Source organism: Asterias amurensis, chromosome 10, assembly GCF_032118995.1.
Source record: "Asterias amurensis chromosome 10, ASM3211899v1".
Classification (NCBI taxonomy): Eukaryota; Metazoa; Echinodermata; class Asteroidea; order Forcipulatida; family Asteriidae; genus Asterias; species Asterias amurensis.
In genome coordinates, this window is record NC_092657.1 from 22,283,173 (window position 1) to 22,308,732 (window position 25,560).

The following is a 25,560-nucleotide window of genomic DNA, read 5'->3' on the forward strand; positions in this document are numbered from 1 at the left end:
AGAGAATCAAGGATGAAGACGATCAGAGCACACTGATTGAAACGAGTTGTCAACCGCCAGTTCTTTTCAGAACCATCACTACTCAACGCTATTCAGAAGGTGCTACCGCTGCAAACCTCTGTTAGTAATTACAAGACCGGTTTGATATTCAAACAGGAAAAAGTGGTGAGCAGTAAAGCTTCAATAACTAATAATATTGGATGTAAGTTAAGGAGAATGGACGAAAAGTGTAGATTCGTAAATGGAATGTACCAGGCAAAGGCGAGTACATTGTAGTCACGAATCTACACTTTCGAGTCCTAACTTTCGAGTCTTAAACTATTTCCCCTTTAATTACGTAAAACAGTTTTAATTAATTAGATTTCTCAATTATAATTATTATAATAACAACACTTAGCCTTTCAGTCTATCTGCTGAAATTCGTGGTGTTTTTTTTTTGTCAACGACTCCAGATTCTCACGTTGTATAGCCCTATTTTGCAACATTATCAAGAACAATCATACTTGTGTTGTTTAGCAACAACAACAACATTTTAAATTGAAAGAAAACATGTTTTCAGGTGTGTTTTGTTGCACATCATGTTTTCTGTTTGTACATGCGATAGATTCGTAAAAAGAAGTAATCTACACTTTCATCAATAGAGTGACGCACAGAAATAGTTTAAAGAAAGACTCTCCTTAAACAATATTGTCAAATACCGTTGTTCTAACTCGGTGTGGCCCAACATTATGCATGTGACATAATGATAATAATATCGAAGTCGAAGACTTATATATAGCGCATGTATCTACCAAACAAGGTACTCAAGGCGCTGAGTACAATAAACAATTTCAGAAAGATAGGTAATTGCAGTGATGAGTTTTGAGACACAATTACTTAGCACCTTATAAGGGTTTACAAGGTGTTGCGGCGTATACAGCAGCCACAACCAGGAACACCGGGGCGAACCCCTTCTCTTTTCAAAAGTGCACTGGGTTCTTTTACATGCGTTTCACTTCACATGGGACCACCAGCTTTAAATCCCATCCGAAGGACGAAGCAATGGTTAAGTGTCTTGCTTAAGGACACAAGTGTCACGGCTGTGGATTCGAACCCTCACTCTGCTGATCAGAGTGACACTCGTATTATTCAAAACACTATTCGGAGATCGGTAACATTCATCCCTGCCTGATGAATGTTACAGCTGTCCTGGAATTTATTTAAAAACAGCATATATAATCAATTATAGCAAGTTATTTAAAGTCTTTAGTTAAAAACGATTAAAGAACGAAAATCACTTAACTATATTTTAGGCACTATTTGGAGGGTCGGTAGTTTATTTGTTTATGTTTTATAACACATATCTTTTTGTGGAAAACTTTGTGCTCATTTTGTGCATTTTGTTGTTCTTTCTGTATTTTCTGTAATTTTGGTACTTATCAATCTTACGCACTTTGACACTTTATAAAAATGTTTATTGTTTTTGTCTTATTAAACACTGATCTGCTCTGATTTTGTTGACAGAACTTTGCAATGGATGTGTTATTTCTCTACGTCACCATCTGTGCTTTGCTATATGAGTCTTGTCAGCAAGAAGCACTTCCCTGTTCAGGTATGGAGTTTTATACACAGACTGGAGCCAATTTCATAGAGCTGCTTAAAGGGAAGGTACACGTTTGGCAATTACTCAAAACAAATATTAGCTAAAAAACTGACTTGGTAACGAGCAGTGGAGAGCTGTTGATAGTATGAAACATTGTGGGACACAACTCCCTCTGAAGTAATGTAGTTTTTGAGAAAGAGGTAACTTCTTACTAAAATATTAAAAGACTTCTAGCTGGAAGTCTTTTATTCCTATCTGAAAGCACACTCGTCCAACAAGGGTGTTTTTTCTTTCATCATTTTCTCGCAACTTCGATGACCGATTGAGCCTAAATTTTCACAGGTTTGTTGTTTTATGCATATATGGGATACACCAAGTGAAAAGACTAGTCTTTGACAATTACCAATCGTGTACCTTCCCTTTAAGCAAAGAAATTGGTTAAGCACGCACAGAGCTTGCTTATGTTACACATGTTACTGGCCCAAACTTCATGCCATATAAATTGCTTGTGACTGGTATTGAGCTATTGTTTACTTAGCATAACAATTGAGTGGAGTCTTGGCCAGTATTTGATTTTACTAAGCATGGATTATTTTGATTAAAGGATTTGGGTACTTTTTGTAACACAAAAAACAACGTCCACAGATTTACACTACACTTACACCGTTTGAAGATAATGATAGTAGAAAGCTTACATTAAAATAGTAGTTACGTAGAAGCATCATAGAGCAAGAGGCACGAAGGTCTACCTCCATCGTCGAAGGATTTGCCTGATCCGTATATTTATGCAGCTGGTTGTTTATAATACATCGATAGACTGGATCCTATGCTGCGTCATAGTAAAACGTTGCTATAAACAAAAAGCACCAGTCTACTTACAACATTGTGCGACGATGTCACGAAGATTTGACAGTTGCAACGGCTGGAAACACGTATACGCTGGCCTTTTACCGCTTTTGGTTTTCTAAATAATTTTTGCTAATTACGTGACATTTTAATGATTTTTTTACAGCAACCATCTATAAAAACATTATTATGATTCTACACCCCTAAATTGCCCCTTTAAGCAACTAATTGCTATACCGTGCATGTGGTGCAATGCGCATTCAGCAGCCACTGACAGAAACACCGGGGAGAACCCCTTCTCTTATCGATAGGTATAACTGTGTTCCTGTACGTACATTACACAACACACGGGACCAATGGCTTTACGTCCCATCTGAAGGACGACGGAAAACAAGTGTGACGACTCTCGAACCAACACTTTGCTGATCGGAAACACCAGAGCTCGAGTCTGGTGATCTTAACCTCTCGGCCATGACACGCCACCAAAAACAAAGAAAGGTGTTCAGGCAGAACGCTACTAAAAGGAACACGTTGCCTTTGATCGGCCAAATTGGTCTTTGAAAAGCGTTTGTACCCGGTTTTTTTATAAAATGCATATGGGTAGAAAGATGTTGTAAAAGTAGAATATAATGATCCACACAAACATGCCTCGAAATTGCACGGTTTTCCTTTTACCTCGTCGACTAACACAGTCGGCCATTTATGGGAGTCAAAGTTGTGACTCCCATAAATGGCCGACCGTGTTATTTCGCAGAGTAAAAGGAAAACCACGCAATTTCGAGGCAAACTTGTATGGATCATTGTATTCTACTTTTAAGACATCTTTCCAACCATATGTATTTTATAAAAAAAAACGGTCACAAGCGCTTTAAAGACAAACTCGTCCGATCCATAGCAACGTGTTCCTTTAACTTGATTAGATACAACCCTTTTCCACCAGTACCTATACATAAACATTCACATCGATTCTTTCTGCAGATCCTATATTTCACCCTCAACAAGGACTGTTTGCGAGAGGTTTTTCCTGTGGTGATGGTTTGTGTATAAGCAGAGAGGGTCAGTGTAACGACTGGTCCGATTGCCACACCGAAACCGATGAATTATTCTGTTATCATGGTGAGCCGTAAACATAATTGGTGCGATCGTTTAGCTTCCCTGGGTCGACACCGGCTGCCCCGGTACGTTCGAATAGTTTTGACGGGGCTCACCTGGGTCAGCCCCCAGTGCCCTGCTGGTGGAGTAGGTCACTTGGGGTGACCTGAGGTGCATGCCGTCACCACGAGAGGGCGAGTGTGATCGTTCGATTAGCTCTTGTCAGGGGCTCACCCGAGTGAGCACTGCGGGGTCGACCCAGGGAAGCTTATCGAACGCACCCATAGATGGACTGGTCATGACGTCATTGACCACCATGATAAAATTTGAACTATCATGGTCCGCCATTTTGTAGGACCACAAGGCATCTTGCATCAGTGATAAAAACATCTACATCACAAAATATCATGTCCTTTCATGAATTTACTTTTAAATAATACCAACCCTTAAGGCCAAAATAATAGAAGAAAAAGCAAACATGTTTAGTGTCCCCTACCGCTTCCTTTTTAGAGGCCGCCTCTTTTCTTCCTTTTTGAAAAAAAGACACAAGTTAACAATCTCAGACGAAATTGTGTAGGCCGGCCATTTTTAAATTCAAAATGGATGCTTTACATGTTTTTGCCTAACATGGCTGACATGTGTCCTCTTGATCACAGTGAATCTGTACGCGCGCGATTATAATGACGGCGCCCTCAACTATTGGTAGTTACTCATAAATAACTTTTCTATTTCTGATTTTAGAATGTCCTTCATTTCTTCAATGCAAGTATTCTACTGGTTGCCTCGACGAACCGTCTCAAGTTTGCTCAGGTGTGGTCGAATGCTCTGATGCATCTGACGAGTTGGGATGCGGTAAATAGAAGCTGCTATTATCTGTTTGTTTTTGTTTTTTTGTTAAGGTGTTTGTTTGTTCGTTGGGGGTGTTTGTTGTTTGGGTGCATGTTCGTTCGTTCGATCGTTTGTTCGTTCTACAAATGTTTTTAACAGAAAATAAATATTTTAAAAAGGGATCATAGACAACACTTGATGAAAGCCTTTGTTTCCATAATAAGTTGTCTGTTTGTTTGTCTGTTGGTCTGTTTGTTTAAACGTTGTTTGAACGTAGATTATAAACGTTGAATCTTAGACTTGTTCATCCCATCAGGACCATGCAACATTGATCAGTTTTATTGTGAAGATGAAGGAACTTGTCTTGAATTCTTTCAACTCTGTGACGGAGTTGAAGATTGCTCTTCATATTTTTACGAAGGAGATGAACGTTTCTGCGGTGAGTTGATGAGGCCGGAATTTAAAGGATCTGGCTACTTTTTGTTGACACCGAACACAATATCCACAGATTTACATTAAACTTACACAGTTTGAAGATAATGGAAGTAGAAAGCTTACCTTAAAATAGTTATTCCTAGTGAGCTGTAGGTCAAATGAGTAAAAAAAAACAATGTTACGAAAATAATTTTAGTATGTACAATGTATTAATATTACTTGAGGCTCCTGAGAACATATTGCCTTATAAGGTTTTTCACTTTTTTTCTCAAAACCTTGACGACTTATAAGGCTGAAACCTCTACAAGTAAATAATAATAATACATACATCTTCATATACAGTGAGTAGGGATTCATGTCATGCCATCAAAATGTATCTACAAAAGGTACCAAAATCCTTTATCAATTCGAAAACTCCAGTTTCCATTACTGCTGTATGTAATGAATATGTTTAATGCCCAAGGGTGAAGTATATCTCGCTCAGAATGGTTTACTGCGCAAGACATGTCTCACACCTGTGCGTGCTGTTGTTGCCTTTGCTACTGTTATTAATGTTATCGTTACTGTGTTAAGCATGTAGCTGCTGCTGACTGTTTGGTGTTATTGGAATTAAACTTCCCTAAAAAATAACTACTACGAAATAACGACAGTAGCGAAAAAACAAGATTTTGTTGTGAAATCATTTCTTGCAGATCGGTACTGTGATGCGAGAAATATCTACTACGTTAGCCCGCAGACACCAGTAGTCTTCCAACATACAGGTCTGGTATCCAACCCCACTGGATTATACAGTTGTGTATGGTCGGTGAGGAGTTACGTTAACGCATACATATCCATAGCGGTGCGCAGTTTGATTATTCCATCTTTGGGGAAATTCCGTTTGTTAATTGGACTTGGCGATGACCCTGAAGTGGCAGAGAATGTTGTGTTTAGTACATACACCAGCGTCGTTTCAGGTGTGGTTTATATTACCAGGCAATCTACAGAGGCCTATATCTTTATATGGTCAAGTCAACTCGCCAGAAGTAGCGACTACAGACAGCAGCCAGAAATTGAGTTGGAGTTTGACCAAAGACTTGAAAGTAAGTAGTTGTAATGAATAGACCTTTATCACGCTGTCACCATCTTGGTCATGTTCCCTGTTTCCAATACAGTAATAAATGCTTACATTCATTGCGCAAACATGGCACCAGCCTACTATTTCGTCCAGCCTCAATTTGGTTACAATGAGTTGGAATGAAGTAAATCAAGATGGTCACAATGTGATAAAGGCCTATTGATGGTAAGACTGAACAAGTCTGTTTTGGTTTTCAAGTGACGTCACGCCGCCATGTTTTTTTTTGCTCATGTTAACCAGTCAGTTACACGGACTCGTAGCTACGTTGGTGACGCTTAAGTACTTGGCTCAGTGGCAAAGGCAGTAAATTGGAAATCTGGGCTTAGGGCGGGAAGCGTGTGGGATTTTCAGGACCAATACTACTCATAAAAGGCGATATGTACATGGTGTTTCCGCAAACATCATGGAGGTATACTTCCACAATGCAAACTTTCAACTCCTAATTTCATATTAGGGTTAGTAATATTGAATCACCAAGAGCATCATTGGGTGACGAATTTGAGCGCTATAAAAGAAGCCTCTATTATTATACAAAATATGTAACATGGTTTGAGGGTGACTAGTCGATGTTAGCTCCCCCGAGGTAGTGGAAGTATATGGCAAAATAGCACCCTGCGCGTGATGATGAATGGACAAGTAAGAACTCGACTTTCGCTCATGAATATGTATGAGCTATACTAATATTTATAAGCTGTCGTCATTCTTAATATTTCCTTCATGTTTTTTCCCCCTTCTTTTTCTCAAAGGGTTATGTCCAGCTGGGACGATTCTTTGTCCCATGGTATCTGAGAGTATGGTTTGTATTACTCAAGAATCAATCTGTGATGGAAGGTTTAATTGTCCTGATTATTGGGATGAAGCTCCTTCTCAATGTCAAGACAAGTATCAAGGTACTTTATTTAATTCACTAAAATGTTTAGCCCAGGCTCTTGTTGGAAAATATAACAAAATAATATGGTAATTAATCAGTACATCAACAGCGCATATAAGTATACAAATTAGTAAAATGTTAAAGCAAATAATAAATAAATAGCGAGGAATTAACTACGTACAATGAGAGGCGAGAGCATGAGGCTGTAATATTACGTTTAAGTCAATGAGAGGCGAGAGCATGAGGCTGTAATATTACGTTGTAGTCAATGAGAGGCGAGAGCATGAGGCTGTAATATTACGTTGTAGTCAATGAGAGGCGAGAGCATGAGGCTGTAATATTACGTTGTAGTCAATGAGAGGCGAGAGCATGAGGCTGTAATATTACGTTGTAGTCAATGAGAGGCGAGAGCATGAGGCTGTAATATTACGTTTAAGTCAATGAGAGGCGAGAGCATGAGGCTGTAATATTACGTTGTAGTCAATGAGAGGCGAGAGCATGAGGCTGTAATATTACGTTGTAGTCAATGAGAGGCGAGAGCATGAGGCTGTAATATTACGTTTAAGTCAATGAGAGGCGAGAGGTGAGAGCATGAGGCTGTAATATTACGTTGTAGTCAATGAGAGGCGAGAGCATGAGGCTGTAATATTACGTTGTAGTCAATGAGAGGCGAGAGCATGAGGCTGTAATATTACGTTTAAGTCTATGGACAACTTTAGTAACAGTATAATTGTCAAGGACCATTCTCACTTGGTGTATCCCAATGTATGCATAAAATAACAGATCTGTTGAAATTTTTAGAAAGACTCTGCTAGGGTCGAAACGTCAGGCCATTAACTATTTTTTGAAATTTTTAGAATATTGAAAGAAAATAACACCCTTGTTGAATAAATTGGTATGCTTTCAGATGCCGAAGTCTTTTAATATTTGAGTGAGACATTACTTTTTTTTTCAAAAACTATGTTACTTCAGAGAGAGCCGTTTCTCACAATGCTTTATACCATCATCATCAGATCTCCATTGCTCGTTATCAAGTGAAGTTTTGATGCTAACAATCTTGGAGTAGTTGCCAATAGTGCCCAGTGCCTCCAGTCAATGAAGATGTGATTTGGTCAAGATTTTCACCAATGTGCCATGCTAAACTAAATGTTACACTCGAAAAAGTTCAGGTCTTGAAAGCCCCAATTTTACCAAACAGCAAACTCAATAATCCCTCAAGTAAAGTCCAACTATTTCGTTGTCTTTATTTGATCAACGCAGATGCCTGCGGTTCTCGTCTTATAGTCCTCGGTGCCGAGGAAACGCGAGAAATTGTTGTAAGTCACCACGTGCTGAAGTCTGTCTTTGCATGGGATCAAGACTGCATCTGGGTGGTCAATGTACCATCATATTCTAAACTTGAAATAAATTTTAATGGCATGGAACCAGACGACTCTAGCAAAGTCACTGCTGGGATAGCAACAGGTACCAGCGAAGTTGACCTTTCAACTTTGTTTATGAGTGTCACTGGCCAGCACATAGGTTCTCTACCTATATTTTCACCAAGTGTTGGTGTTCATATCTGGTTGGCTTTGCATCTGAAAACGTTACCAACTCTAACCATGCATCACATAGTGTCCATCACGCTAACAACGCACAATGAGACTGCTGGTACGTATTACAAGTACAACGTCATACTTTGCATGCAGTTTTGAGATTAGCTTAATCTCTACCGAGATTATCTTAGTCTCTCCTGAGATTAACACAACCTGAGATAAATATAATCTCTCAGTCGTAGGAGGTGGTGGTTTGAGACGATCTTATGGTGCGATAATCCACACACCCCGCCCAACACTAACCCTGCCCAACTGTAACCCTAACCAACCCCAACCCCGCCCCTACACTAACCCTGCCCAACTGTAACCCTAACCAACCCCAACCCCGCCCCTACACTAACCCTGCCCAACTGTAACCCTTACCAACCCCAACCCCGCCCCTACACTAACCCTGCCCAACTGTAACCCTAACCAACCCCAACCCCGCCCCTACACTAACCCTGCCCAACTGTAACCGTAACCAACCCCAACCCCGCCCCTACACTAACCCTGCCCAACTGTAACCCTAACCAACCCCAACCCCGCCCCTACACTAACCCTGCCCAACTGTAACCCTTACCAACCCCAACCCCGCCCCTACACTAACCCTGCCCAACTGTAACCCTAACCAACCCCAACCCCGCCCCTACACTAACCCTGCCCAACTGTAACCCTTACCAACCCCAACCCCGCCCCTACACTAACCCTGCCCAACTGTAACCCTTACCAACCCCAACCCCGCCCCTACACTAACCCTGCCCAACTGTAACCCTAACCAACCCCAACCCCGCCCCTACACTAACCCTGCCCAACTGTAACCCTAACCAACCCCAACCCCGCCCCTACACTAACCCTGCCCAACTGTAACCCTAACCAACCCCAACCCCGCCCCTACACTAACCCTGCCCAACTGTAACCCTTACCAACCCCAACCCCGCCCCTACACTAACCCTGCCCAACTGTAACCCTAACCAACCCCAACCCCGCCCCTACACTAACCCTGCCCAACTGTAACCCTAACCAACCCCAACCCCGCCCCTACACTAACCCTGCCCAACTGTAACCCTTACCAACCCCAACCCCGCCCCTACACTAACCCTGCCCAACTGTAACCCTTACCAACCCCAACCCCGCCCCTACACTAACCCTGCCCAACTGTAACCCTTACCAACCCCAACCCCGCCCCTACACTAACCCTGCCCAACTGTAACCCTAACCAACCCCAACCCCGCCCCTACACTAACCCTGCCCAACTGTAACCCTAACCAACCCCAACCCCGCCCCTACACTAACCCTGCCCAACTGTAACCCTAACCAACCCCAACCCCGCCCCTACACTAACCCTGCCCAACTGTAACCCTTACCAACCCCAACCCCGCCCCTACACTAACCCTGCCCAACTGTAACCCTAACCAACCCCAACCCCGCCCCTACACTAACCCTGCCCAACTGTAACCATTACCAACCCCAACCCCGCCCCTACACTAACCCTGCCCAACTGTAACCCTAACCAACCCCAACCCCGCCCCTACACTAACCCTGCCCAACTGTAACCCTTACCAACCCCAACCCCGCCCCTACACTAACCCTGCCCAACTGTAACCCTTACCAACCCCAACCCCGCCCCTACACTAACCCTGCCCAACTGTAACCCTAACCAACCCCAACCCCGCCCCTACACTAACCCTGCCCAACTGTAACCCTTACCAACCCCAACCCCGCCCCTACACTAACCCTGCCCAACTGTAACCATTACCAACCCCAACCCCGCCCCTACACTAACCCTGCCCAACTGTAACCCTAACCAACCCCAACCCCGCCCCTACACTAACCCTGCCCAACTGTAACCCTTACCAACCCCAACCCCGCCCCTACACTAACCCTGCCCAACTGTAACCATTACCAACCCCAACCCCGCCCCTACACTAACCCTGCCCAACTGTAACCCTTACCAACCCCAACCCCGCCCCTACACTAACCCTGCCCAACTGTAACCCTTACCAACCCCAACCCCGCCCCTACACTAACCCTGCCCAACTGTAACCCTAACCAACCCCAACCCCGCCCCTACACTAACCCTGCCCAACTGTAACCCTTACCAACCCCAACCCCGCCCCTACACTAACCCTGCCCAACTGTAACCCTAACCAACCCCAACCCCGCCCCTACACTAACCCTGCCCAACTGTAACCCTTACCAACCCCAACCCCGCCCCTACACTAACCCTGCCCAACTGTAACCCTTACCAACCCCAACCCCGCCCCTACACTAACCCTGCCCAACTGTAACCCTAACCAACCCCAACCCCGCCCCTACACTAACCCTGCCCAACTGTAACCCTAACCAACCCCAACCCCGCCCCTACACTAACCCTGCCCAACTGTAACCCTAACCAACCCCAACCCCGCCCCTACACTAACCCTGCCCAACTGTAACCCTAACCAACCCCAACCCCGCCCCTACACTAACCCTGCCCAACTGTAACCCTAACCAACCCCAACCCCGCCCCTACACTAACCCTGCCCAACTGTAACCCTTACCAACCCCAACCCCGCCCCTACACTAACCCTGCCCAACTGTGTAACCCTAACCCATACCAAACTCTAAACTTAACACAACCCAACCCTATACTAAACCTAACAACCCTTACCCTATGTTATTCAAAACCGTTGCCAACCTGCAAAATAAGTAGTTTTAAAAATGTAATCGTGATTTCTACCATCATGGACACACATTTATATTACTAATTGACTGAAAGTCGTACACATGTTTCTTCCCAGAGTGTGGTCCAGATGAGTTTATCTGTGATAACGGGTTGACATGTTTACCACAACACCAGATATGTGACGGTATACCACAATGCCCATCGCTAGCTGACGAAAAAGGCTGCTGTAAGTTTGTACACAAATTGGTTTATTTTGTAGATGATGTAAACTGCTTTCCAAACCAGATTGGCCTAAACAAAGATCTGACGGTTTTACACCAGTAGAGTTGATTCTCGAACTGTGGGTTAAACCCTCATCAAGTCATTAGCTATTGCATTTATTGCTATTCTACCATAACAAAATATATTCATTTTATTTTGACAAGCAGCGGGATTTCTGAATAGATTATTATGAAAAGTGTGCCTGAAAGTAGCTAAGACCCTTTTTGTTACAGATGAATGTGATTCCAGCGAACTCTCGTGCGGTGAGAAATGCTTGGAAGATGTCTTTGTGTGTGACGGGTTAGCACAATGCGATCGCTTCAGCGACGAGTATCTATGTGGTATGTAACGGTAACGTTGAAACAGTATCTCATAACCCTCGTTTAGTATAAATTTGCATTAATATATTGCGCCCCCTAGAGGCTGTATCAGAGAGGTCGAATTTGGAAGAGTCGTTTTAGAGAATTAAAAAGGGAAGAATGGGTGAAAGAAACCCTAGATGGGCTTTACATTGAACGTTTCACGTGGGTTGTTGATCCAACCAAAAATGTTTATGCTCTTAATTACAAATCCACAAGCCAACATTTTGCTTTTTATTCCAGGACGATGTGGCCTCCGACCTTCGATAAACGTCACCGATGGACTATATCACGTGATCACGTATGAACCAATCAGCCCTCATTCTATGGATTGTTTATTTCTCATAACGGCCTCGGACGACCATCTTGTCTCTCTCCACTTCCTCTTTATCCAACAAATCACTTTCGACTATCCACCCTTGAAAATTACCATTGGCGACGGTCAGGACCCTTCTGACCAATCAACAGTGCTACATATTGTGACGTATGATGATTCTCTTCCGGTAACATTTCGTGAGTATGTGACGTCAAGAAGCTCCCGGATGTGGGTAACGCAGCAAGCGTTGGCGTCACGTGGGCAACTTGTATCGTTTGCTCAGCGTAATCACTTAGATGGTTACTACGTGTTGAATGCAACAGTTACTGAGATTGCACCAAACGGTAAGCGAGTTGATGTGCCTTAATTTCTCGATCCAATCATAGACTGGTCTCAGGTATTGGTTTTACATGACCAGTGATTTCTGTGGATACATAAATTTGAATTGTTAACAGGTGGGGCATGCGGTGCTTTTCCAGGCTGGCCCAGATGTTTAACCTTTGTCTTTATTGAATTGCTGGTAAAGACGTTGTGCTGGTGTCGTATGTTCGTAGTCTTTAATTAAATCTTACTGTTTTTCTACTTTTAATATTTCTCTTAATCAATTAGTTTTTATAAATACATTTTATATTAAAGGCAGTGGACACTCTTGGTGATTACTCAACATATTTATCATCATAAAACCTTTCTTGATTACAAGTAATGGGGAGAGATGGATGGTATAAAACATTGTGATGTGAGAAACGGCTCCCTCTGAAGTGACGTATAGTTTTCGAGAAAGATGTAATTTTCCACGAATTTGATTTCGAGACCTCAAGTTTAGAATTTTGAGGTCTCGAAATCAAGCATCAAAAAGCACACAAATTCGTGTGACAAGGTTTTTTCTTTCTTTCATTATTATCTCGCAAATTAGACGACCGATTGAGTTCAAATTTTCACAGGTTTGTTATTTTATGCATATGTTGAGATACACCAACTGTGAAGGCTAGTCTTTGACAATTACCAATAGTGTCCAGTACGTCTTAATACAATTTTAAATTATGATGTGTTTTGTAGTTGCTGGGCAGCACTAAAAACAATTATTTCACTGAGAGGTTCCTCATGATAAATAAGAAAAGAAAAAAGAAAGTGTATTTAGTGTTCATTGGTTACCCTTCAGATTGCGACTTGGGTCAGTACACGTGCCCAACTTGGGTAGGTACACGTGCCCAACTGGTGTATGTATACACAACTCATCTATCAGTGCTCATTGGTTACCTTTCAGATTGCGACTTGGGTCAGTACTCGTGCCCAACTGATGTATGTATACACAACTCATCTATCAGTGTTCATTGGTTACCTTTCAGATTGCGACTTGGGTCAGTACTCGTGCCCAACTGGTGTATGTATACACAACTCATCTATCAGTGTTCATTGGTTACCTTTCAGATTGCGACTTGGGTCAGTACTCGTGCCCAACTGATGTATGTATACACAACTCATCTATCAGTGTTCATTGGTTACCTTTCAGATTGTGACTTGGGTCAGTACACGTGCCCAACTGGTGTGTGTATACACAACTCATCTATCTGCGATGGTTATGTAGACTGTGAGGATTATGGGGACGAACTTGGGTGCAGTGAGTATGACCATGGGGGTAAAACCGGTGTGGCAGGAGATCCTGGGGTGGATTTTACAAAGAGTTAAGACCAGTCTTATCTCGAGTTAGGACGAGTTACTCGTCCTAACTTAGGACGAGATACTCGTCCTAAAGTTAAATGCCAGAAGTTAAATACCAATAGTGTCAAGTGCCTTACAGTTTTCTATGTCATAATCGTTATATCCTCTTAGAGACAATCCGCAAAAATCATAAACTAAACAGATAATCTAGATTACATATTCCGAAAAAAAGACAATCCAGTTTATATGTACCTCATCAAAAGTTACCATTGCTTATAGGCAGTGGACACTATTGGTAATTACTCAAAATAATTGCTAGGTGAATGTCCATTGTTTACGTAGTTCTGAGCATGCACACATTACCGAGAACAATGGATTTTACTTGGTAAGTCTGCTGCCACCAAGCGTCCCAAAAGTCTCCCATTGGTAACAAGTAATGGGGAGAGGTTGATGGTATAAAACATTGTGAGAAACGGCTCCCTTTGAAGCGCCATAGTTTTCGAGAAAGAAGTAATTTTCCACGAATTTGATTCTAAGACCTCAGATTTAGAACTTGAGATCTTGAAATCAACCATCTAAACGCACACAACTTCGTATGACAAGGGTGTTTTTTCATTATTACCTCGCAACTTCGATCACCAATTGAGCTCTATTTTCAACAGATTTGTTATTTTATGCATTATAGTTGACATACACCAAATGAGAAGACTGGTCATTGACAATTACCAATAGTGTCCAGATTAAACAATGCTTTCTATTGTCTTTGCATCATTGCATTGTAGACTCCTGTACAGACAATGAGATATTTTGCAGATCTGAAGGCCGGTGTGTTCACGTAGACACATTATGTGGTGATTATGGGCGATGTCAGGGCGACAATATCGCTGTCTGTGGTAAGCAACCTGATCAACTGTACATCTTCTTTATTATTCTAGTCTCTAGAATTTGACTGGTCCACTGAAAACAATGGACATTTATCTTGTAAGTCTGCTGCCATTTAGCATTCCAAAGTTTCTCATTCAAGACAGTTTTAATATAGTCTGCTGCCACCTTTCGTCGTTAAGCTATTAGTTTCTTAATTATGTTCCTTTTTAGGTCCATGTGGACGCAGAACCATTGAGCTTTCGCATCATGTTCAACCTTTTACACTCAGTTCTCCAAATTATCCTCGGGATTACTACAACAACTTGAAGTGTTTTTGGCAAATAGTGGCACCCCCTGGATTTCATGTCTTTGTTACTGCACAAGAGATACAGCTTTATGGTAACGACGATCCGTTGACATTCGGCTGGGGTGACACAGTCGCAAATAAGACAACACAGATTGGAGCGAGATTAACCGGTGGTGACCACAAACCATTGGTTGCAATGGCATCAAGGAATGCAAACATGTGGATTTATTTTGAGGCCGACTACATTGGCGAGAATAGCGGGTTCTCATTCCACGTTGAGTCACGAAGAAATGGTAAGACTCCCCCTACTAGAGGGCATCATTGAATAAACGTGTTCAAAGCACAAACACTATTATGGCTGTGTTTCAAAGCCATAGACATGTTCGCAAATACTAGGTACGCGTGAATTAGGCTTGGATTGAGGTTCAAGGTTCAAAGCTATACCAAAATGCACATCATTTAATAACTAGCGCTTGCGCAATGGGTAATTGTATTTTATTTGCAAGTCAAATTATAATCGCCAATAAACTGCCATGTTCCTGAAATGATTATTATACAAATTCGTTGCCAAAACAGACAAGATATTACCCGTTTTCTGAACTAATAAATCAGTTTTTTTTTTTCAGTGAGTTGCGAGGAGAATCAAATAACGTGTGGGTCACCGGATCTGATTTGCCTCGCAAGACCATTGAACAAGTTCTTGGAACTCTACTACTGCGGACGTAAGCGTAGTCATGTTATAATCCAAACCCAAAGCTAACTGTAACCCTAAACCTAACTCTAACAATAATCCTACCCATAAAACTAGCGGCATAAGGTCGTATGATAATCTAACCCCAAGTGAAACAACCCTAACACTAATCCTACCATAAAACTTATGGCATAATAGATTCACACTATAGTCTAAACCCAAAGCTAAACATCTCTTAATCCCCTGCCGTGACACTTGTGTCCTTTAAGCAAGACACTTAACCATTGCGTCGTCCTTCGGATGGGACGTTAAGCCGTTGGTCACGTGTGTTGCGTGACATAGGTAAACAAATCCAGTGCAGTGGCATATTGCGCCACAGCACCTCGTAAACCATCACATGGTGCTTTGTAAAAGGAGTAGATCTAACAATTCAAACTAAGTCCCTTTCCTTGCATGAAATACTGTATATTCCAGCCTTTTAAAGCGCTGTATAAATATCGATCATTATTGTTATTATTATTAACCCTCGACCTACCATTATCCCAATCCATAAAACTTACGTTAACTGATTCGCCCGCAAGTGGGACTTCTTACAGTAAACCCAACTTGAGTGTTCCATAAGCAGGCAGACAGATGTGCATGTTACCGCACACCTCTATTAGTTATACAAACTTCCATTAAAGTTTTAAAACCTTCTTGAAAAATAATAATAATATGTTTTTCAAGATTTTATTCAGGGCCAGGTTTCTTAAGGTGATGAGTATCTTACTTGCAAATATTATCCCATGTGTTTTTCTTCAGTTGGTTCGTGTGGTGAGTTAACAATCTGCCTAACGAAGTATCACAAAACGTACAACCTAACCTCCCCTCATTACCCAAGCGAATACAAACCAGACACGGATTGTAGATGGAGTATACAATCAGATAACGCCAACGGATTCATACAAATCAATATTCTAGATTTTGATACTGAAGCCAGATATGACAAAGTAACTATCTCTAGTCGAGGTTTACTCCTTGGGGATATAAGTACTACTTCGACTGATGTAATACACACGGAAACTGGTGAGGAACTGGTGATATCTGGACCTACGAAGCTAACTTCGATTCTGATTCGTGGAGATGAAGCATACGTCATGTTTACGTCAGATTATTCAGTAACGAGACGTGGATTTAAGATGGAAATCAAGATGAACGACTCAGGTAAGATATTAAACTATAATGCCAATAATAATAATAAATCAAACTCTGCCTTTAAAGGCAGTGGACACTATTGATAATTACTCAAAATAATTATTAGCATAAAACCATTCTTGGTAACGAGTAATGGGGAGTAACGATTCAAATTTACCATCAATTAAACAAAGTGCTCTAGCTACCGGGCAATCTCGGTGGTATATTGGTAAGACACTGCTCTAGAATTGCAAATGTCCCCCTGGGTGCCAATGTTTTTCCACACGACTCGAGAAAGTAGTTAGTTCCAACACAGATCAGTGCAAGATAAAACCAAAACAAAAAGTCCTTGATGAGTTGGCAAGTCTGTGACCTTGCTATAAGGCAGTCGACTAGTTAACAACATTTGTTTATAAATTAATGCATGATATTCCTTTCTTGCAGTTGACGATGGTGTATGTGAACGAGAAGGAGAGTTTCATTGTGACAATACAACAATCTGTATAGCAGTAGACGCTGTATGCGATGGCTTCGTACAATGCGGTTATGGAACAGATGAAAACCAATGCTGTAAGACAATCTAACTTCCACCAACCAACAAACCTTTGGTATACTACAGGATTGACTGATGACAAACAACAGTCACAGGCAGTGCGCATGTTTTGTATTATCAACTATGAAATGAGAAGCATGTCATCATTTGGACTTAAACTGTTGTGTACGGACAATGCTAAAAGCATGCATGATTCTGAACTATTCTCCCGAGTTACTATACAAAATCCCTTTTTAGTCCAACCTCGTTCCGTGGGGTGATCGATCTCACCGCGCCATTTTTTCCCCAGCATGCCTTGCTCGATCATATTTAAATTGTATACGATTTTTAAAAGGCATTTCGCACGTGAATATTACTTTTTTGTTGTGAATACATTGCACTGGACGCAATAATTACAATAGTCAATCATTATGTAATGTGTTTTTCCCCATCAGCATCTGTAAGTTGTCCCGAGTATTTTCAGTGCAGTAGAAGTGGACAGTGCTTGCTATGGGAACAAGTGTGTGATGGAACGGAACAGTGCCTACTTAAGGATGATGAAATCAACTGTGGTGAGTTTACTGCTGCTTCATTCTAGGCAAAATAAAATAAAAACATATTTAGCGTCTATTGACTTTTAACAAAATCCATTATTTTCTTTAGATAAGAATCGCTGTCCAGTTGAATGTGATTGCTGGTATGAGGAGGGCGACCTCTACGTTGCTTGTCAGACAGGCTGGGCCAAGGAAACACTAGACAACATGGCGGCCACAATTGATGTTTTGTTAGTATCTAAGCGTTTCACATAATCTGATTTTGTTTGCAGTAGTTGTTAGAGCTTTACATTTTTCTTATGAGGGCTACCTTCAGAAGGTCCAAATGACCTTACAACTCTGGAAATCTTTTATTAAAAATCCCGGGGTGTTTAGTGGTACCGCCAGCAGTCTGTCAAGGCGAATTCCACTGGCCACAATAAACAATAAAAAGAAAAGGATTTGAACCAATAATATCCGGTTTAACGCGCTAGCGCTCCCCCAATCGAGCTATCTTTAGGGTATCCCCATGTCCAAAATCTGTTCCTGTGCCAGTCAGAAGCCATACCAACCATGAACTGTTTTGATTTCCCTTTTTTCAGATATCAATTAAACCACAAGGGAAACTGACCGGGTCAACTTAACATGATTCGGGGTTGAACAAAGAAATTACTATCTAAATGTAAAATGGTGAAAAACACCAAAGTGGTGGTTATTTCACTCTTTTAGAGAGGTTTCACTCCAGGACAGAGTGAAAAATCACTCAAAAAGATGCAAACTTCAATCTAAAAGAGTGGAAGACCACTCGAAAAAGAGTTGTCCTTCATATGGCTCTTCAAATAGTGATTTAACTCTTTTTACATGAATAGAGTATATATTAGTACTAAAAGAGCTAAAGTAAATAATAATAATGGTGGTACCGCAAGCAGTCTGGAAACGCGAACTATACTTGCAACAATAAACAATGGGCAATACAAAGAAAAGGAATCGAACCAACGACATTCGGTTTAACGCACCTGCGCAGCCCCAAACTGAACCATTGATCTGGATTGGCGGTCTCCCAATGTTGTCTGAAAGTGTTCATGGATGCCAGACAGAAGCCAAACAACCGTCGTATAGCCAGCGACGGTTCACCTTTTAAGGGGTGTGACTTTTTTAACACTTCGGGGTTGAACAAAGAAAATAAATTAAGATAGAGCGGTAAATATTAATATAAATAAACGGAAGATCTGGTCTTTGTTTGTATTAAACTTGGGTAAAAACGAAAGAACCAATCCAAAATAGTGTGTTATGTTTTAGTATCATTTGGTTCTATTAGTTCGAATTATTTTTACTCTTTATTTAAAGGCGACTTTCTGGCAGGAATATGAGCAAACTTGAACCGGGAAACTTCAAACGTTTCTTTAGACTTCATACATTGTAAGTATTTTACACACTACAAGAGTGTAAAGAAAGACAGCAAACACCAGCTTTATAGTTGACTTTTTAGTCCAAATGTTGTGATTTTATGCATACCGTTGGGTTACACCGAGTGAGAATACGGGACTTTGACAATTACCAAAGGTGTTCAGTGCCTTGGTTTAATAGTCCGAGTCTTGTTAAATTACTTAAAGGCATTGGACATTATTGGTAGTTTTCAAAGACCAGCCGTCGATTTCACTAAGAGTTAGGACGTGTCTTATCTCGAGTTAGAACGAGAAACTCGTCCTAACTTAGGATTAATCTTAATGTCTGCATGCTACAGTGCAGGGTAGGGACTCGTCTTAAGTCCTAAGATTAGTCTTAAGTTAGGAAGAGTTTTCTGAAGTCGACGGCTGTACTTTCAAGTTGTAACCCAACATGCACACCATACAAGACCGTGGAAATGTGGACTAAAAATGGTCATTGAAGTTAAAGGAGAGTATAATGCAATAAATTACCCTTCTTGTCCACCCTGTGCTTTCAGAAGTGACATTAATAATAACCATATTTTGTCTTTATTAGATATCTTACGAACAATAGCATTGAGGAGATAGCACCCTTGTCATTTAAAGGATTGAGCAGTTTATCTTGGCTGTAAGTAGACCCCCCAAAGCCCTCTACGATCATATTTATTTTTAATGCACTGATTATAGAAAATGCAACGCAACTTTCTGCTGTTATACAAAGAGAAGATACTGGTTGAACGTCGAGTAAAAATTAGACTTGATGACAAGTCGTTAGATAGTGTAATCTGCCAGCGCTGCCTAAATTACAAGCGCCATGCATCTAAACAAAGACAACACACTCAACCGTTCATTACAGTTGAATTATACACCCACCAGGTATTACGTTGAATTGAGTTGAATTGAATATGCGGCACAATGAAAAAATTAATGTTTCTTAATGTCCATGTATATTATCTGCTAATTTTTCACATTTTTTGTCAATAAGTGTTTGCCTTCAGTCAGTAAAGTCGAGGCAACGAAGGTGCTTGCCTACATGTCCACTGGTAGTTGACTTGGTGCCCTTGAAATGCTACACTAGAAATGTACAGTTTTCTCATAGGGTGCCCTAACGCCCATCCAAAAAACGAAGCATACGGGCCAGTGGAAGGTCTCAAAGCAAGTTAACAATTATTGAATGTGTGACTTTGGAACGCTAGGTGGCAGCAGACCTAACAGGTAAATTTCCATTGTTTACGTAGCTCTGAGCATGCGCACATTACCGGGAACAATGGAGTTTACCTGGTAAGTCTGCTGCCACCAAGCGTCCCAAAAGTCTCCTATTGCTTTGTTGTTATCTTGTCTCAAAAAATTTAGTGCGATTTCCATAGATTTTTGTTCCATTGTGTGTTTTACTCTGCAGAAACATCTCACAGAATGACCTCTCTGTTTTGCGACAGGACACATTCAAAGAACTGATTAATCTGCACGGAATGTAAGTATTGCCATAATAACATTTACTGTTCACGGCCGATTCGAGTACCAATAATATAAAACTTTATAACGGTTTGCACTACATGCACACTAATAATGTCTTTGTTTGCCTATAGTGTTAGAAATCTGGCGCAATCACAATAAAGTTTGGTTAACCCTTAAAGGCAGTGCACACCATTGGTAATTACTCAAAATAATTATTAGCATTAAACCTTACTTGGTAACAAGTAATGGGGGAGGTTGATAGTATAAAAAATTATGAGAAACGGGTCCCTCTGAAGTGACGTAGTTTTCGAGAGAAAAAAGGAATTTTCCACGAATTTGATTTCGAGACCTCAGATTTAGAATTTGAGGTCTCGAAATCAAGCATCTGAAAGCACACAGCTTCGTGTGACCATGGTGCGACAAGGGTGTTTTTTCTTTCATTAATATCTCGTAACTTCGACGACCGATTGAGCTCAAATTTTCACAGGTGAGAAGACTGGTCTTTGACATTTACCAATAGGGTCCAGTGTCTATTAAGCAATGGATCCCCCTTGCATGACCATTATTATCTTGTGTGTGTAAGGGGCCTATGCAATTGTTGCTGTGTAACTCGGTTTTTAATGATTTCGGTTGTTTACTTCTTCACAGATATAATAAGATGTATGTTTTCACTCTTTGTATAAATTGGATAATCATTATCATTTTCAAATTAGTTGGCTATGTAATTTGATGTATTGTTGGTGCACTGGGCACCCTGTCTGAGTGGACCATGGTTTTATGTTATTTGCCTTTTTGAACATTCACATGTTGTGCTATAACTAACTCAAGTTCACTTCTGTTTTGCAGCGTTATTCAAGACGTCCCTTTAGGAGCAATCCATGAAGCTGCTTTCCGTGGGTTAGATCAACTCACAACAATGTAAGAACAATTTAGGACTGAGTAAGATTGACTAAAACAGGTTTCGAAATCATAATGTGTAAGCAACTTGGGCATACTTTTTTCGCAGTTATTATTATTTATTTATTTTTATTGGGGGGGGGGGTGGGTCGGGGAGGGGTTGAAGACATCTAAGCTAAAACAGGATTCGAAAAACTTTGAAACCAAATTTAACTCATATTGGAAGCAGTGGACACTATTGGTAATTGTCAAAGACTAGCCTTCACAGTTGGTGTATCTCAACATAAGCATAAAATAACAAACCTGTGAAAATTTGAGCTCAATCGGTCATCGAACTTGCGAGATAATAATGAAAGGAAAAAACACCATTGTCACACGAAGTTGTGTGCGTTTAGATGGTTGATTTTGAGACCAGTTCTAAATCGGTGGTCTCGAATTCAAATTCGTGGAAAATTATTTCGTCTTTCTCTAAAACTATGGCACTTCAGAGGGAGCCGTTTCTCACTATGTTTTATACCATCAACCTCTCCCCAATACTCGTCACCAAGTAAGGTTTTATGCCAATAATTATTTTGAGTAATTACCAATAGTGGCAATGCCTTTAAAGTTCTCCGAATTCCACTCAGGTGATGAAAGCTATAATAACATGCAAACCCGACTATTATTGTTCAATATTTGATGTACTTTCAGCGTGTTGATGCGAGGCAAGTTCGGCAGAGACGACCCAATCACCGTACAACCTGGTGCTATCCAGAACTTAACGAAGTTACGAACACTGTAAGAATCTGAGCTATTTATTCACTTATACTACAACATCCCAAACTTTTCAGTGACAACATTACTTTATACTTAAGCTAGGTATTTGTTGGCCAGCACAGAGCAAGGTGGTCACGGCTGGACGCCTCGTCTTTTAATGGGCTTGAGAAACAATGCATTGCAAATCAACCAACATTTTCCGTACTAGAGTTTTGAAACAAAGCTACACGCTTACAAAAACAGCAATGTTGTGTGATTTCAATAGAAACTTATTTGAATTTATGGTCAGACTACTCCTGCCATGAATTTCATAATAGAACTGCTTATAGTATTTGTGAACTGAACTATCGTACACGTCACTGTTGTGTAATAAACCAATGAGCCAAACATGGCGGCACCCATGGCTATGTGACGTCACCAACAACTACACTTGTGCATGTCATCCATACCATTACATTACAGAACTGTTCTCGTTTGTATTTATTTCCAAAGGTACGTAGATGACCATCAGCTTTGCTGTGAATTCAAAGGACTGGAGTCTTTTGATACAGATCGATGTTACACGACGCAGCAGCAGTCACCTTTATTCAACTGTGGCAGTCTGATGCAGAATACATTCCTACGAGTGTCTATGTGGATCCTAGGTCTTAGCGCCCTCATCGGTAACATTGCTGTAGTCGCATGGAGATGTCGGATCGCTATGACGCAAAGCCTTGGACACGGCACCAAGTACGTCCATAACTTCCTTGTGCTCAACTTAGCGATCTCAGACCTCCTAATGGGTGTTTACATGGTTACTATAGCAACTGCTGATATACATTATGGCGAGTTGTACTACACTGTGTCTACCTCATGGAGGTTGGGACGAGTTTGTAAGTTTGCTGGTATCGTCTCTGTATTATCCAGTGAGGCGAGTGTGTTCTTCGTCACACTTATTAGTCTTGATCGATTTTTCTGTATAGTTTATCCCCATGGCATCATTCGTTTGACGCAGTTCACTGCGCGTATTGCCGTAGCGACCATCTGGATAGTTGGTTTCATACTTAGTAGTTTACCAACAATCCTGGCAGATGCTGACTCTGATATATACGGTCTATCAGACGTTTGTATCGGCTTGCCTCTCATCACCAAACCCGCTTCTTATGACCTCCAAGAAGGGAGCCTTGATAACGGTAGGCATAGTTTCAGAATCCCAGTCCCAAAAGATCTCAAACCTGCGTGGACCTACTCCATAATTCTCTTCTTAGGTGTTAACTTAATTTGCTTCTTGATTATCACAATCGCCTATACAGCCATCTTCTTTAAGTTCAGAGCATCACATCAAAGGATGAAGGAATCGAGAGTTAATATGACTGGTAAGGAAGAGATGAACATGGCATTACGTATGGCGGTTATTGTAGGTACGGACCTCATGTGTTGGATGCCTGTTATTATTATGGGGATTCTGTCTCAGACTGGTGCTATTACTATTCAGCCCTTCATGTATGCCTGGACCGTTGTCTTTATCCTACCAATCAATTCATCCATTAATCCATATCTATATACAATATTCAGTCTTGTTTCTGATCGTCGCTCAAAAGGTAAAGCTATATCAGTTACTGTGTCTTGTTTCTCTAAGTGCTGTAACGGCGAAGGGACGAATACTGAGGCAAAGAGTAGCACGAGTTGTAATTGTGAGAATGTGTGTCCAACCTGCGAAACACGTTTGTAACAATCTATACGGCTTCGAGAAAGACTCTGCAGGGGTCGAAACGTAAGGCCATTAAAATTCCTCCGCAGCCCAACCGGTCTGAAGCCAGTAGACCGAAAACACACTTTAGCTAATAACTTTCTAATTTTTCCACGCTGAAAGAAAAGATCTGTGAAACCTTATCTTCAATGAGGCCCAATCGACATGGCCGTGATTTGTAATTAAGATCCCTTACGGAATTATTCAATAGCCCATTGACAAACAACATTTATTTTGGTTTTATGGCTTCAGTGAATCTTTCAGAGTTTATACCATGTTTTAGACAAATTTGAGAGCAGCAAAATAATTTTTACAAGCAAGTTAAACTGCAGTAGCCTAAGGTTGACGATTTCAAGTACCTCGGCTCCAGGATGCAGAGTACAGAGAAAGACATCAAAGTCCGTAAGGCGCTTTCATGGAAAGCCCTCCATGACATGAAGAAGATCTGGACATCTCAGCTCCCCAAGGGTTTAAAGCTGAGATTCTTTCATGCCGCAATATAAATCATCTTGCTGTATGGGTGTGAGTCTTTGGACTCTTAACAAGGCGTTGACCAAATCCATCAATGGTTGCTACATCAGGATGCTACGGATTGCACAGAATACCTCCTGGAGGGATCACATCATCAATTTGGAGCTATATGTCTACATTCCCGCACTGAGTGAAAAGATCGAGGAGCGCCGGTTGTGCCTTGCTGGTCACACTGCCTACGCCTTGCTGATCACTGTCTACGGCACCCAGAGCTACCAGCCCATAAAGCCATCGTGTGGGAGCCCACTCACGGCAGGCGTGGCCACGGAAGATCCAGCAAGGCCATGCTCGAAGACCCTGATTGAAGGCGCAGGAGTAAACACCAAGGAGGATCTGATCAGCTGTATGAAGGATAGAGTTGTATGGCGTGTCAGACATAGAGCCCGACTCAAACATGCGGCAACACGACAACTTGGGTCGACTAAGTAAAGTGAGTTAGTGAGTGAGTGAGCCTACAGTCACGAACAGTACGACCATGTGTTGATGTGACATTATTATCGGCATACTATGTCCACGGGTTAAAGACAGTGGACACTCTTGATAATTGTCAAAGACCAGTCTTCTCACTTGGTGTATCTCAACATAAGCATAAAATAACAAACCTGTGAAAAATTGAGCTCGATTGGTCGTCGGAGTTGCGAGATAACTATGAAAGAAAAAACACCCTTGTCACACGAAGTTGTGTGCTTTCAGATGCTTGATTTCGAGACCTCAAATTCTAAGCTTGAGGTCTCGAAATCAAATTCGTGGAAAATCACTTCTTTCTCGAAAACTACGTCACTTCAGAGGGAGCCTCCTCCATTACTCGTTACCAAGTAAGGTTTTATGCTGATAATTATTTTGAGTAATAACCAATAGTGTCAACTGCCTTTAAGGCGTTAATAATTGCACCATCATTACTCTTCCTAATACGTTAGTCATAATCGAGTCTATTGTAACTTTTGCCGTCGTTGATTACAACATAAAATAATATAATATTGTGTTAATTTATGTGAGTTTTTTATTGAATTTGATCGAGTAAGTTGGTAGCTGTCCATTTATGAATTAAAAACAGTTGGAC

General features: G+C 41.3%; 1 protein-coding gene across 1 annotated transcript; it reads left to right on the forward strand.

Annotated features, from left to right (window-relative positions):
• Window positions 1-216: 216 nt before the first annotated feature.
• On the forward strand, window positions 217-24,263 carry LOC139942812 (uncharacterized). The gene is made up of 25 exons (XM_071939589.1): window positions 217-261; window positions 1,504-1,591; window positions 3,407-3,544; window positions 4,262-4,372; window positions 4,665-4,787; window positions 5,476-5,865; window positions 6,647-6,790; window positions 8,032-8,235; window positions 11,126-11,236; window positions 11,505-11,612; window positions 11,874-12,290; window positions 13,457-13,564; window positions 14,388-14,498; window positions 14,701-15,069; window positions 15,403-15,498; window positions 16,269-16,670; window positions 17,085-17,210; window positions 17,628-17,744; window positions 17,836-17,956; window positions 19,053-19,124; window positions 19,689-19,760; window positions 20,532-20,603; window positions 21,434-21,505; window positions 22,175-22,261; window positions 22,733-24,263. The coding sequence occupies exons 1-25, from the start codon at window positions 217-219 to the stop codon at window positions 23,949-23,951; spliced, it is 4,923 nt and encodes a 1,640-aa protein (XP_071795690.1). The 3' UTR covers window positions 23,952-24,263.
• Window positions 24,264-25,560: the final 1,297 nt, after the last annotated feature.

Excerpts from the sequence above, each read along its gene's own strand:
- LOC139942812 (XM_071939589.1), top strand. The coding sequence starts at position 217 with ATGGACGAAAAGTGTAGATTCGTAAATGGAATGTACCAGGCAAAG. Across the intron at positions 3,545-4,261 it reads TGAATTATTCTGTTATCATG|AATGTCCTTCATTTCTTCAA; the intron begins GTGAGCCGTAAA and ends TTCTGATTTTAG. Across the intron at positions 21,506-22,174 it reads TTAGATCAACTCACAACAAT|CGTGTTGATGCGAGGCAAGT; the intron begins GTAAGAACAATT and ends ATGTACTTTCAG.